This window comes from Centroberyx affinis, unplaced genomic scaffold, assembly GCF_046629955.1.
Source record: "Centroberyx affinis isolate AG114_WGS23_722 - 3 ecotype Tasmania unplaced genomic scaffold, CSIRO-AGI_Caff_v1 ptg001385l_1, whole genome shotgun sequence".
Taxonomy (NCBI): domain Eukaryota; kingdom Metazoa; phylum Chordata; class Actinopteri; order Beryciformes; family Berycidae; genus Centroberyx; species Centroberyx affinis.
The window spans coordinates 96,161-111,699 of NW_027279868.1; the positions used below are offsets into that span (position 1 = coordinate 96,161).

At 40.5% G+C, this 15,539-nt stretch overlaps 1 protein-coding gene across 1 annotated transcript; it reads right to left on the minus strand.

The window, feature by feature from the left end:
• Positions 1-2,308: 2,308 nt before the first annotated feature.
• LOC139649622 (hemicentin-1-like) lies at positions 2,309-15,539 on the minus strand. Its single transcript, XM_071526087.1, has 17 exons — positions 15,470-15,539; positions 14,732-15,040; positions 12,672-12,953; positions 11,861-12,127; positions 11,694-11,768; positions 8,640-8,933; positions 7,925-8,206; positions 7,565-7,828; positions 7,145-7,420; positions 6,388-6,639; positions 6,009-6,284; positions 4,814-5,065; positions 4,423-4,701; positions 4,028-4,279; positions 3,598-3,885; positions 3,174-3,434; positions 2,309-2,818 (listed from the first exon to the last, which is right to left on the minus strand). Exons 1-17 carry the CDS (start codon positions 15,537-15,539, stop codon positions 2,718-2,720), a joined length of 4,080 nt encoding a protein of 1,359 aa, XP_071382188.1. The 3' UTR covers positions 2,309-2,717.

Consider the following 15,539-nt stretch of genomic DNA (forward strand, 5'->3'; position numbering starts at 1 on the left):
TCAGTATCACCGGGTTATGGCATAATATTTTTCACAGATATCTGGCTAACTTTCTAATCCTGCTTTGTGAAATACGCCGCTGATGTTTCCAGGGCAGCGGTGTTGACAATGCTGACAACTGAAGTACCCAACTGTGACTGATAATAAGAATATCCACGTAGCACGAAATGGTTGTGCCATGAAAGAATGTAAATGATCCATGATATGAGTTGTACAGTGCAACTCAGAACAAACAGAACCTCAAATTAGATGGGCAGATAAACGCTCCTTTTGATTTCTTTCGTAACTTGTTGAGTAAAGAGTAGGACAGCTGTGTCCTGTTGACAGAATCTCTTCAGCCTGGAGTGGTGAAAGACGAGTGTTATTGTTGGATAATCACTTTGAAAATACTTAAGCATAAATGTATACTTGACACTCTTTTCACATGAAGTTCATATTAACGGATACTGAGAGTTTGCGATGAAAAGTTTCTCTTGGGAGTTAGAGAACAAGGGCACATTTGGTATTTGAATGCTCATTTTATTCTTTCATACTGTAGGTCAGTATCATGTGGGTCCCACACTCTCACACTGTCATGCCTACAAGCCATTACTCAACAGTGTGAGCCGTTGTTTTGGCAAAGGTACATCTTTCCGCTGAATCTTATTCACAGCAAACCACTGGAAAGGTGCGGGAAGGGAAAGACATGCTTCATAGAATTGTGGCAATCAATGAACAGCTCATTGCTGCCCTATGAGCCCCCAAACTTTATAAGGTGCCACAATAGCAACCGTTTCATTCCTTCAGAGGGACCTGAAGTTAGCGCACATTTACACGGATATTTACCTGGATATAGGCTACTGTACTGGTCTTACCACAGCATGGGATCAAAGATGTTTGCGCTGTACATTCTGGTACTGGTAGCATTCATTGACCAAAGCCAAGGTATTGTGTACTTCATCAGAATGAGACAATACTTGGTGTTATTAATTAATTAATTAACTTTATATACATATAATTTTTTTATTGTCATTTTTCAAAGGTATTCCTAAGACAGATGAACAGCCTTTGAGTGTCAGCACAGTCACTAATGGTATGTGAGAACATTATCTGAGGAGTGGGGATAACACATTTTGCACAGGACTGATGCATTAATAATTGAGTAATAATTGAGTTTTTATGATTGTACTTGTTATCTGTTTCAATTTTTGTCATTAAGTTTAATAAGGTTGTTTCTGTTGCAGCCTCTGCCAATGGAGAATCATTGACAACTGAGGATTCGATCAGCAGCCCCAGGCAGAATGAGAGACTGTGTGACTCTAAAGGTGAAAGCAATGCTATCCAGGGCGTATAGTAAAGACAATAAATCTAGCTTGTAGCTTTTTTTTAGCATATGTCTCAGTATTAGCAATGTGCATCGCATTATCTTGAGGGGCAGTTAAAAAAAACAAGTAACTAGACACAGAACCTTTCACTGCATGGCTTGCCAGTCTTGCCCTTTTATCCTTGTGACTTGAAATCTTTGTGTGACTCAGGGAGAAGAAGAGGGGGGATGAATGCAAGCTTCGTTTGTCAGAACTCTGCCAAACGCCACCGCAGGCCTGGAAAATGTGAGTTATGCATAGATTTAGAGATTAAAGCAATAATGAAGTGAAATGCTAATTTACTTGAAAATTAAAACAGCCTAAGTATAACTACATATTTAGTGTTAGTATAGTATTTAGTTGTTTCTTCGCTGGACAACCTGAAATGTGATTAGAAACTTAAAGTTTCTTCTAAAGAGTTATTTATAATTTTAATCATATTTGAGCCAGTCTACTTAATCTGTGTTTTTTTTTTTTTCTAATCCCATTGCTGCATGTCTGGAATTTACTCAATCCGGAAGTGACAAAAAAGTGCCTGAGGACGAAACCAGGGAATCAGAGGACATCCTGCAAGTCTCCTGGATTAAACAAGGGAGTTAACAGTAGAAAGTCCCCTAGTGTCCCAATCTGAATAGTGCACAAAATCTTTTGTTCTGTAACCACCATTTTGCAATCATCACTATAACCATATTTCATTGTTGTATTCACTTTATATTTTTTCTTTATCACCAAAAGACTCACGATTGCATGTCATAAACTTGTTGAATCACCACAAAGAGTTGTACTCCTCAATAAAGTCTCAAAGAAAATGAGTGTATTCATGTTTAATTAATGAAAATAATTATAGGGAATTAATTAGGCATCACACACATAAGCTGCAGGGGTTAAGTTAAAAGGTTTTCAGCAAGTACCAAAACTGTTGAGGTATGAAGGTATTTTAGAAGAATTCAGCTGTACTTTCTGTCCAGTCTGTAAAATTATGCAAACAAATTAAAGACTTTATCAAACTGACTCCAGGGCATCAATAATAATAAATATTTATAGAACAAAAAGGATAAAAACAGACTTAGGCAGTGCAATAGTAAGAAGTAGGTTTTGCCCTTTCACTGTCAATGAGAACGCTAATGTTTAATCTGATGAAAGCGAACATGATTGTCATGAGAATGACAATAGTAACAACATAGTTTCATTGAAAAAAAAGATAGATTGTTTATCCAGCAAAATCTACAAGAACTGGCAATATGGCCTCCCTCGACAAAAACATCAGATCTAACAATATTGACTATGCCTACCCATTCTTTTTAAGTTTCTAAAAAGGACTGTAGAGGGAGCAAGAGGCCTTTCCATCCTACTGGATCTCTCGCTGTGGAAGTCTCAGTGGGACAGCCAGTCGCTGACCGCGGGGAGAGACAAGGCAAACAGAGCCAGCAGCATCAAACCACCTTGGGACTGGAGTGGGAGGGCGGCTGCGTGGTCTGAGAGGGACGGGGACAGAGGACATGTGGTAGGAAATGGAGGAGAGGAAAGTGAAGAGAAGTTTCATTAGGGGATATTCACCATTATGTGGAACCTACTATGAAAAAATGATAGCTAGCATAAAATGTAAAACTCACTGTTGAATATTACTGAAGTTTTAAATTAGCTTAGATTAGATTAGGTTAGATTTGACAAATATTACATTTTGGAATGGTCATCACCATCAAATATTTTCATCTGTATTTCATGTTTCGTTCTCGAGCCCATCAGATATTACAATATGACTGTCCAAACTGTACAAACCAATACTGAACTAATTAGGGGGATACTGTAGTAATCAAAACAAAGACTCACCGGTGATGGTAAAGGCTTTAGTGTGGTACATTGTGATATTGGTCACAGGGTTCTTGGCCTTGCACGTGTAGTTCCCCTCGTTTCGTTCTGTGGCCCATATAGTGATAACAGAGCCAGTCTGAAGCACTGATGTTTGGTAGTTGAAGAACCACTGGTACTCACTGATTGGCCGAGAGTCGGCATGGCACTTCAGTGACACAGTGAGGACTGAACCCAGTTGTACTGAGTCTGGGCCAATGATATCCATTCTCAGAGGGCCATCTGTAGAGACACGTTCAGTCAGTAAAATGTACAGTAAAATGATGAATGTTACTGTGTTTTGGTGCAAAACTGGTGAAAAATGTTTTTAAGAAAAGTCTAAAATCGAATTTATTCTCATCAGCATTTATTCTCTGCATTGACATAGCAGATCTGAAATACTCACAGTTCACCAGTAGCTCGTATTCAGGGCTTTTATGCGGACCGACGACATTGGTAGCGACACACCGATAGGTCCCGTCATTGTACACTGTCACTGGACTGAAGTGCAGCGAGTTGTTTTTAATGTAATAGGACATGTTTGAGTTGATGGTGGAGTTGGTCATGTTGAGGTGCATGTTGTCCTTCATCCAATAGATAGAGTCAAAGAGCCCAGTAACCTCACAGGTCAGAGTGAGGTTTTTGCCGTCTATTGGAATTGTGTTGGGCTTGACCATCACTGATTTAATGCCCTCTGTAGACACAACGCACAGTTACTTAGGAGGGTAAAAGCTTCATCAATTAATTAGATCACTATATTTGTTTTACATAGCTATGTGGAATAATCTCAAAACAGCACCGAAAGCATACAGGCAAGCAAACAAGGGTTGTCTTACCAATGACTGTGAGCACCATGGAGTTTGTGCTGTTTTTCTCAGTCACATTGTTGTAGGCCATGCAGGTGTATTCTCCACTCATGTTTAAATACAGAGGGCCAGTTTTAAACATGGAAGTATTCGCCACCAGGGAACCATTGAAGAACCAGCTGAATTGGCTGGGAGGCACTGAGGAGGCGTAACAGCTGAGGACCACATGATATCCTGTCTCAGCAACAGCTGGTCCATAAATGATGGGTTTTTCCGGTCCGACTGTGATAACAAAGGAGATTATGGGCACAGGCTCCTACATACAAAGTCATCACCTTTAAATAGCTCAGGACAATGCACTATAAAACTGTCCCGTCAATTGTAAATTTGCCACCTAGCATAAATCCATGAATTTTAATACTCACAGTTCACAAGCAGTTTATATGGAGGGCTGGTCATGTTGCTCACAGCATTGACAGCCATACAGCTGTAGTATCCAGTGTCATTACGTTCCACTGGGTTGAATGTGACTGTCTTGTTATCCATAGAGAGGACAGTTCTGTTGTATTCTGCATACAGCGGCTCACCATTCTTCATCCAATAAACGTGCTGAGTAGGTCCAGTCACATTGCAGCTTAGCATGTATGAGTAACCGTTTATGGCGAGCCTCAAAGGTGTCTCTATTTGTACATCTGTTATTTGGGCTGTAAGACAACAGAAATAGTTAATTAGATGTTTGCTGAGCTATCTTTCCTGTTTGAAAATGAAAAAAAACCCATTTATACAGAAACATAACAAAGGTCATCCAATACTCACCGATTACAGTGAGCATGTGGTAGGCAGTGCTGTTTTTGCCAGTGATAACGTTGTAGGCCATGCAGATGTACTTCCCACTCATGTTTAAGGTAAGAGGACTGGTCATATACTCCGAAGTATTGGCCACCATTGAACCGTTGAAGAACCAGTAGAAGTGGCTGGGAGGATATGATGATGCTGAACAGCTGAAAGTGACACTGTGTCCTGCCATTGCTAATTCTGGTCCTGTAATATTCGGCTTCTCCGGTCCATCTAAACACATAAATGTTAAGTTAACCATCACAGGAAACTTGCTCACACAACTGTCAAGCCATTTATACGGTGCGATACTAAGCATTAAAGGAAAATTCCACCCTTGGATATTCTTACACCGTTATATATCATCAATCTGTGATGGTCAATGCATTCCAGGAGTTGTTGTGATTTTGTAATTTACTTTTTGGGTGTGCCCACTTGCGCAACCTGCCTTGTCTACTTGTTCTTCAGTTAGTGAGTTCCTACACTTGCCAGAATAACTTTTGAAATCCCTGAGAGAATGGACGTGAACTTGTTGCTTTCAGCTGTGGGCTATATGCGTAGGTGGAGAGAGCGATAGATAGCGGTCCAGAGTTACGCTGCTTACTCAGAACGCAACATGTCTTGTGGCTGCATTGCATTGTGGTCTGTTGAGGCTACTGTCGGTGGAGAAATTGGTATCTCTACCCTTTTCTATTGACGGATTTCTCCCTGTATGATTGTTGAATGTTGATGCAAAATAGTGGATTTGGAAAAAAGCCCTTTGTCTTTGATACTGCACTGCAAAAAATCTCCATATTAACAAGTCGTTTAGTCTATTATTGAGTCCTAAAATCATAATTTTCTTAAAATAAGTGAAAAAAAATCTGCCAAAAAAAATCTGCCAATGGGGTTAGAAAATGTCACTTGTTTCCAATGCAAATCAATAATTAATTGCTGTTTTAGATAATTGCAATTTTTTCTGCTATTAAACTCCACCACCAAAAACAAAATGGACCTGAATTGCAAGGTACATCTCCAATAGCTGGATTTTTTTTTTTTTTAACAGTGTTAAAGTGTTTGAGGGTGTTTTTGTTTGCTTTAATGGTATTGGGTCAAATTCCAAACTTTTCTCTTTCACAAGCTTTAAAAATCTTCCATGTTGATACCAATAGCATAAGGGCTCAAGGTTGGTACTTACATATAACGTGCAATGTGAAGTTTCTACTGGCCAACTTGCTGAGCGGGTTGTAAGCCACACACTGGTAGTATCCATTGTCATAGAGCAGGACGGGGTCAAAGGTGAGAGTGGCGTTGTCCATTGAGAAATTTCGTCTGCTGTCAGCATACAGAGGCCAGCCATCCCTCATCCAGTAGATGGACTGAACCTCTCCAGCAGTCTCACACGTCAGAGTGAAAGTGTGGTTCAGTATTGGCTGAGCACCAAGCATTTTTACCGACGCCATGGTCACTGGAGCTGTGGAATGATTCAGAATAAGAGGATTGCGGCAATTAAGCAGAGCAACTCCATTAATTATACTGCAATGATTCTTCGTTTAATGGCAAATACACTATGTTACCGAGAACAGTGAGCATCTTGTATGCAGTGCTGTTTTGGCCGGTGATGTTGTTGTAGGCCTTGCAGACGTACTTCCCACTCATGTTTAAGGTCAGAGGTCCGATCACAAACTCCCAGGTGTTAGCCACCAGGGAACCATTGAAGAACCAGCTGAAGTGGCTGGGAGGATATGATGATGCCGAACAGTTGAAGGTCACATGTTGTCCTATCAGGGACATGGACGGTCCCATGATCACTGGTTTCCCTGGTCCAACTTTTAACAAACAGTTGAGTATAGGTTACGTTTTTGTATATGTCTGTCTAACGGAATACTTTGCATGGCATTACGTAATCTAAATGCAAAAAAAAAAAAAAATCCATTACGTTACCTAAAAAATTATGTATTCTGATTACAGATACTTGCGAAAAATGTGTTCTGGGAAACTCAGAAGAAAGCCATTTAATTAGTGTCAGGTGTTCTACGTCTTCATAAAATGTAGTAGAGAAGAAAATTTGTGTGTGTATGCAAACCTGAAGTAAATTTCCTGAACTTGAATATGACAATATAATCTGACTAAAACTAATGTGAATACATTATCCCTTATCTCCGGATTATGTTAGTGATTATAGTTTTGATGAGGTAGCTAGTCGCTGTAATGGGATAGGCTACATTTTTAAAGTAACCTACCCAACCCTTTGTATGTATATGCATATGGTTATAAAGGATAGATATATCGATAGATTGATAGATCAATAGATAGATAGTTAAGGATACTTACAGTTTACATGGACTCTGTATGGACTGCTTGTCTTGTTGCTCACAGCATTTAAAGCCTGACATTGATAATATCCATTATCTGAATGCTGGACTGGGTTGAGAGTCAAGGTCTTGTTGTCCATATCAAGGACTATTGCGTTGTTAGTGGAAACGACTTGACCATTCATCCACCAGAAAATATAGTCTGCGGGTCCAGTCACTTCACAGTGCAGAGTGAAAGACTCATTCAGTATTGGTGGCCCGCCAATACGATTCACCACAACTGCTGATATTGGCTCTATGGGAGGAAATGGAGGAGTGATTTAATTTCAAACACACTTAATACTTTTAATTGAATGATATATCCCACTAAACCTAAAAACCTTCCAACTAACAGTGTACACATTATAGATTCACCGTCTAAAATACATAAGACCCTTACCTACAATCCTGACCATTGCACTCGCGCTGCTGAACCTGGATGTGACGGTGTTGTGAACTAGGCATTTGTAACTCCCTGTTTGGTTTGTTTTGACCTTCTCCAGTTGAAGCTGTGAGCCAAACTGGTCAAGGTACATCCCGTCAAAGAGCCACTGGAACTTCGCTGGAGGGTTGGACTCCGCCGAGCATGACAGTGTGATGTTCGATCCCGTTTTGTAGGCCCCCTTCATGGGCATGATCGTCATGGTCGGGTCACTGGGGCCATCTGGCAAGGAACAGGAGGAAAGTGGATTTAGGGATTGATGTTAGGATAGGGGAGATGTTATATATCCTTGTCTATACTTTTTCAGTGCAAACTTACAGCTAATGTTCAGATGTACAGGCTGACTGATTTCATCACTGACAGCATTTGACACGTTGCATGTGAACGGTCCCTCATCATAACGGGTCACGCTGACTATAGTGAGAGTGGAGCCTCCGTCACCGAACTGAACCCCCTCACTGGCTGAAACCTCGGAGCTGCCATTCATCCAGAGGTAAGAGAGGGAGGAGCCATTGGTCACAGAGCAGATGAGAACTGCTGTATCATTGAACTCCACCAGGTTGGTTGCATTTGCCCTCAGGGTCACGTTTGAAATGGGCTCTGTGGATGAAGAGAGAATATTTATCAAGTTTGTATGTGTGACTGATCAACAACAGTCAACAAAAATGTGATCGTAATGCTACAGTTTTGTAGACTCACACCCTACGCTGTTCTTTGCAAAGGTGTCTTGAAAAGCACAAAAGGTCAACTTTGTAAAGATATCAGGAAACACTGGCATAAGTTCATGTTAGCATTTCATTGTGGCGTAATGAATGTTGGCAAACTTCACAATAACAGTGCAGGAATATAGAGAAAAACAGAGAAACAGAGACAGAGAGAGAGGTTGCGTGGGTCTGTGAGTGTGTGTGTGTGTGTGTGTGTGTGTGAGTATGTACATTACTTGGCATGTACATGTAGAATGCAAGGAAGTATATGAGTGAGTGAGCAAGTTGGAGTATAAAAAGTGAGAGCGATGTGGTCTTGGGTCACTTACCTTGGACTGACAGTGTTAACTCAGCACTAAAAGAATTAATTTCCTGTAATGTCCAGAGTCCAGAGTCTGACAGCTGTAGTGACCTTATGGACAAGTCTGAGGAGGTAGAATTGAATGTGATCCTGTCCCTCCAAGCATTATTTAGAATAATCGTCCCTGGTGCTATAAATACAACGACATCTGTGTCGTGCTGCCATGCCCCTAAAGTGACTCTGGTTTGGCTGGAAAGCGTGACGGTGCTGCCTACAGGTAAGGGGTTCTCAGAGGCATATATCTCCTGGCTGCAAGCGTAATCTGGAAAGACAGGAGAATACACTGAGTCAAGATCAGTTCAATTTGACCCACAAGCGTAATTATTATCCCCACACAAACATTGCTGATATATTAGCTGAAATGTTTTAGAATACACTGAAATATATCCGCACAGCAATTTTGAAACTGCTTGATTTTACAATTCAGTTTAATAAACTGACAAATTAAAGTGAACATTGTCTGAATTTATACAACTGAATTAATAAAATTTTTCAGAAAAAAAAAAAAAACTGTGACTAATTCAGCTTTACCTGTTGCGAAGGTTATAATTGCCAGGATTAGGACAGACACCAGTGGAGGCTCCATACTACTGCTTCAGTTGGAGCCCTTTTGATCAGAAATGAGCTGGACTTTCCTGTCAGCTAAAAGGACTTCACTCTGCCTTTGATAAGTTCAGATCTGTAGATGTTGTATGGTCACAGTCGCCTTCCGATCAGCAAATATTTGTTCTGCATCATACCATGGCTTTCAGTTCTCATGATGCAAATGCTTACACCCAGTCTGCCATATGCCTCTCGGTCCTCCCAGCCACACCTTGTTTTGCCACGGCCCACTTCGATATGTTACTTGTACACACAATAGGGAGTGTCCATGAGGATTTACTGTAAACCTGCATCATTCTGCCATTTACTGCTAGGAATATAACTGGGAAGTGTAACTCAAGAGCTGTGGAATAATACTCTATATACGACTCTATGTTCAACAGTGTTCTTCGATGCAAAATATAGGCTCACTTGACACGACTTCCCAAAATGAATACAGTTTTTGTAAACATTGATATCCAACACTGGAAAATTGAGACATCTACAAAGGAAAAGACTGCTAGCATGAAAAGAGACATATATATTGAGGTTTTAGAAGTTTACTTAGCACATTTTGGAACATATTTTTTTTTTTTAAATGTGTGTGTTATCACTTCTACATCCATACCAATCACAGAGTCTCTGTCTATCAGCAGAGCTTTGTCTCACTATATTTGCTAATGGGCTACTTCCCCACCAACAATATTGACAGGATTCTATATCTTTGTTTCCACTGGACCTATCTCTCCCTCTCTCTCTGTCTCTCTCTCTCTCTAACACACACACACACACACACACACACACATATTATCACCCAGTCTGTTTACTTCTTTGTACATGTCTGTGATGACGATTATTTACTCTAACCAAAGAAGGCCTGCGGTTAAACATTAAGGCCAAGACAGAGTGAATATTTTATCTGTCCAAGAACAAAGGAGATCACAAAGATCTAAGACCTAAGGCCTTAGAAAAGTTCATGGGTACCAAATAGCTAAAGGGTATATACTAAAGGTGTCTTTTATGAGGTCGTACAAATTTTCAGTAAAGTCTTTTCTGTTTAATCTAATATTATCATAGGAAAGTGACTCTGCTTTACTATTTTTATACTTAATTTAGACAGCATAAATGAATGAATAAACAGCAGGAGAGGTGTGAGTGAGACAGTGGGGGAGATACAGGAGAGAAAGCTCTGGCGGGATTCAGTCCAAAGTCAGCGGACACACATTGAGCACTGATTGAGGATTTTGATACATCTACTTTGTGTTGCACCACAACAAAAAGGACATTTCATCATTGTTACAGCCGCACCTTAAGGTTAACATACAGACCAGCTACAGTATTACAACATCAAGGGACTTTTTATCACCTTTTCATTGAATATGTCCTTATCTTATTTAAATAATGACATAATTCAGGGAGAATATTATGAGCGCTACTCAAGGCATACAACCCCTTAACTGTACTTTGTACTTTGTGAAATACATTGAGATTTTCAATTGAAAATGAAAAGAAACCTTTTTTTTTCTGTCAGGGAGGTGTTTGTTTTACACTTGATATACCCGCACTTACTTTCTGTGTTTGTGGTTGTGCAAAGTAGTTTCTGCCCACTTTAGGTACTGTTTATCTACCAGAAGTCATTGTTTGATCATGGAAATTTTTTCAAGGACAGAAATACTTCATATTAATAAAAATTTGCTTGCAATAACATTTTACTATTCATCACTGAATTCTGCAGTATGTCTATGAATCTGTATGAAATTAATGCATTTTATAAAGTAATAGGATTTCCCTTTATTACAAATAACAACAGATAAACAAACAAACAAAATCAACCTGATTATGGAGTTTAAGTCTAAGCTGTAAAAGTTATTTTTCCATCTGTTTTGTACAGGACCAAAGCCTAGAATAATGTGCAATGTTTGATAGTGAGCAATGTGGTATGTAGTTTTCTTTTTTCTCTTTTCTACCAAGCTAAGAAATGTAAAAGTGGTTTTGAACACACAATGGTACACTGTTTACAGCTTCATCACATCTGACTAATGTGTCGGAGTCATCCACGGGCCACCAAAGTCTGTGAAGGAAAATCAGTGAAATAAAGTCATTAGTCACAATGTGCTAATCTTTACACCATAGCGTAGTGTATGATACCATGGTGGTCAAACATATTTCTCCATTTTCCCACTCTCCTTCTGTTAATATTTAACTGTGGTTGAATGTTGCAGTGTTATTCTTCCATACATTCCTTTTTGCGGACCGACACACCATGTCGGCTGCACTGCTATTGGCTTTCAAACATAGCAAAGGTTACTGGGTAAATATACGTTAAATCTCAACTGGAAGCAGCTTTTCACCATATGGGTGTCACCCTGTCACACATGAGCTGTCACACTTATTATATCATGTTCAGAAGAGATCTCAACAAAGTCACTGTAGGACTTACCTGTAAAGGAGAGGAAGAATCCAACCAATGACAGGAAGGGAAGGAGCCACACATTGACTGCCTGTTGTTCTGCTCCTGAGAGTGGAGACTCTGTAGAGACAAAACAAAGGAAGTATGAGCTTGTGGATGCGTGGATGGAGAAACAGGGAGGTTACTAAGGAACTCACTGGCTATGGTGATGTGTTTGGTGATGTTGCTGTTCATGTTGGTCCTGTTGTTGAAGGCCAGGCAGGAGTATGGACCACTTTGCTCCTCGCTGACATTGTACAGCTCCAACTCCGGACCCGTCCCATTCAGAACCTCCCCTCTGAAAGCCCACTGAAGCTGAGCTGGAGGACTGGACTGGGCTGAACACAACATGGTCAGATTGGATCCAGTAATGAAGGAAGTAGAGTTCTGCCCATTCACTGTAAGGGACATACTGTCTGGGCCGTCTGAGAGAGGGAGGGAGAGAGAGAGAGAAGAATGGAAGCAGACAGAAAGTTAAACAAACTTTCTAAAAGCTTGACCTGAACAAGAGATGGATCTGTGGTTTTCCATGAAGAGCTGCTTTGGTGCTACACTGGAGAGCTACACTGCAAAAAATCTCAATTTTAACAAGTCATTTAGTCTATTATTGAGTCCTAAAATTTTAATTTTCTTAAAATCTGCCACTGGGGTTAGAGAATTAGTTACCAATGCAAATCAACTTGTTGTCATTTTGTTGATAGTTAGTGCACTAATCTGTCTGAAAATTCCTGTAATAAGTGAAAATGCATTAGAAACAAGAGGAATTATGTCACCACACTGGCAGAATTTTTGGCACTGCTTTTTTCTCTTGGTTTAACAAAAATTAAATTTGAAGGTTGAGTGTGAGACTAAATGACTTGTTAAGATGGACGTTTTTTGCGTGTACAGTGGGTGGTTCGCTTCTTAATTAACCGATTACAGGTGAGTATTTATAGTGAATGATGATTAAGTTGATATAATCCAACTCACAGATGATGGTAAGGTTTACAGACTGGCTGATTCCATCACTGACACCATTGGACACATTGCATGTGAACGGTCCCTCATCATAGCGGGTCACATTGACTATAGTGAGAGTGGAGCCTCCGTCACCGAGCTGAACTCGCTCACTGGCTGAAACCTCGGAGCTGCCATTCAACCAGAGGAAAGAGAGGGAGGAGCCAGAGGAGACAGAGCAGGTAAGAACTGCTGAACCATTTAACTCCATCAGGTTGGTGCCATTGGCCCTCAGGGTGACATTTGAAACGGGCTCTGTGGACGAAGAGAGAATAAGACATTTATCAAGTTGTTTGTGTAATGATTTACAACAAAAGGTGATCGTATAGACTCAGACCCTGCTCTATTCTTTGCAAAGGTTTCTTGAAAAGCACTAACAGCTCTGTGGATGACAGAGAGTAAGACATTTATCATAGTGTTGAAAGCAATAATCCACTTAGTTTTAACATGGGGTTTATTTGGCACTTGCCCGCCATGAAAGTCTTACTACCAAACTACTCACCAAGATCGGATGCAGACAAGTTTGTAGCATTTGTAGCATTTGAATGAGGCCATGAAAATAGCCTGAAAATGTACGTCATGTACAATATAAATATCAATAAAAATGTTATTTGGCGAATTTATGTTCTAAAATGTTGGATCCACATTCAGTTGAAAATCACAGTAGGGGGATCTGTTGTTGAATCTGTTCACGAACATGTTAAATGTAAATTTTCAGGTATTTTTATGGACTCTGAATGGGAAGTAAAAGTCAGAACGCTACAAACTCGTCCCAGCTGCATCCGATCTTGGTGATTAGTTTATATTATGGTGGTCATGTGCTGAATAACCCCCATGTTAAAATGAAGTGGAATACTGCTGTAAATCAAGCTGTTGCCTGTCCCTGTAGTGGGTAAGCAACAGAGGGGAGGAGCCAGAGGGGCGTTGGGAGGTGTTGACACAGCAGAAACAAACTCTGTGCAGCAGATAAGGAACAGAAGAGTGTGAACACATTGAAAAGGGCGGGAGAGGAGGGGGTTAACAGAGAGACAGAGAGTGACAGAAACTATGCAAAGGGCAAGTCGTGCGAGGAAAAGGGCAAAACCACAACACATGCAGGTTTTCATTATAACTATTGTTTTAAATTGGTTGGCTGTCAATCCAAAATCCCAATTCAGTTCAGTCCTTATTGGTTGATGCTCTGTTATCCTCCTTGAACATCACAATCTGTTTGGCCACTACCTTTATATATTAGTTTTGTATAAATATTTTTTATGACGTCTGCTTTTTATCAGATATTGGCTGCCAGTTAATCAGATACCTGTTCTTGGAAAATGCAAAAACATAAACAAATTGTCAGCAGCTCTTTCTCTTTCTCTCTCTCTCTCTAACTCTCTCTCTCTCTCTCTCTTTCTCTCTCTTTTTCTCTCATTGTAAATGAGAATTTGTCCTTAATTGACATAATGCATAAATAAATAAACCCTAGAATTCTGTGGGACAACATGAGAAGTAATGCAGACTGAAAGCAGACCTTTCTTTTACTCTTTTACTTAGGCTAGTTTACTCTTACTTTACTCTTTTTGTTTTTTCATTTCATTTTCATTTCCTAACATCCCCACAAAACGCAGGAAAACCCACATACAGCTAATCTCATGTCATATTTACTCAACAATGCCCAGTTTCCTCAAAGCCTTCAGGACTAAAAACAAATGGGCTGCAGGACGTGAATGGAGAGACTCCCGGAAGGCTGCGATTCAAGCCTCCGTGACAGAAAGCACCCATCCACTGAATCCCTACCAGCCACTACTAATGTAGCAGGGGTAGAAAAAGTATTGTTACTTTCCTGAAATATTTACATAAGTAGCGGTAAGATTACTGGTATAAAAATCAACTAAATTAATGTAAAAAGTTACCTGAACTAAAAACGACCTACTACTACTACTATACTCAAAAAAGTAAAATTACACAAAAAAGCTACTCAATTACAGAAACAACATCCATTGTAATTAGTCACTTGCACCCGTGAATACAGGCAGTGATCTGTCTCGTCTCACCCTGAACAGTGATGGTGGCGTTGGCCTTGAGCAGGGGGTCACTGCTCTGCACGACGTAGCGCCCTGAGTCGGCCACGGTGACCGAGCTCAGAGTGAGGGAGCCGGTGGTGAGGTTGACCGACACCCTGCCGCTGTGGCTGGGGACGACAGCCTGCTGGCCCCCCAGCCAGGTGAGGATGAGGGAGTCGCCCACCGCCCAGCTCCCGCTCTTCAGGGTCGACACAGGAGACAGGTCCAGGGTCACCGTGTCTCCCACCTTGGCTGGGTTGATGGAGGGAAGGACCTCCACTGCACTGGAGGCCAGGACACCTGAGGAGGAGAGCAGGCATACAGACTGAGGAGGCCACCAGTGCTGGATTTAAGCATAATTATATATTTGTTTTTATTGTAGTCTGTCTGAAACCATTTGTTTTTATCTGTGCTGCTGCTGCCGATCTTGGCCAGGTCTCCCTTGAAAGAGAAGTTTTTAATCTCAATGGGACTTCCTGGTTAAATAAAGGTTCAATTAAAAAAAAAAAAATACAAAAGTGATCATTATGAAGACTGTGATGACGTGTCATTTTGGAGCATGAGGTATCATACATCAATTTTAACTGTTATCTCGCAATCAGGTTGGTTATTTATGAGTAGGTTTGAAATGTTGATGTTCCACAATGTGATGTTTCATCACATTCTCGGCTGATTTTTAACACTTTTCTAGTACAATTGGATACCAAATTTACAAGCAGTAGAGCCTACCTTGTGTCAAAGCCAACAGAATCAAAGCCAACAGTAGATTCACTGAGGTTCCTTCACTTGTCCTGTCCAT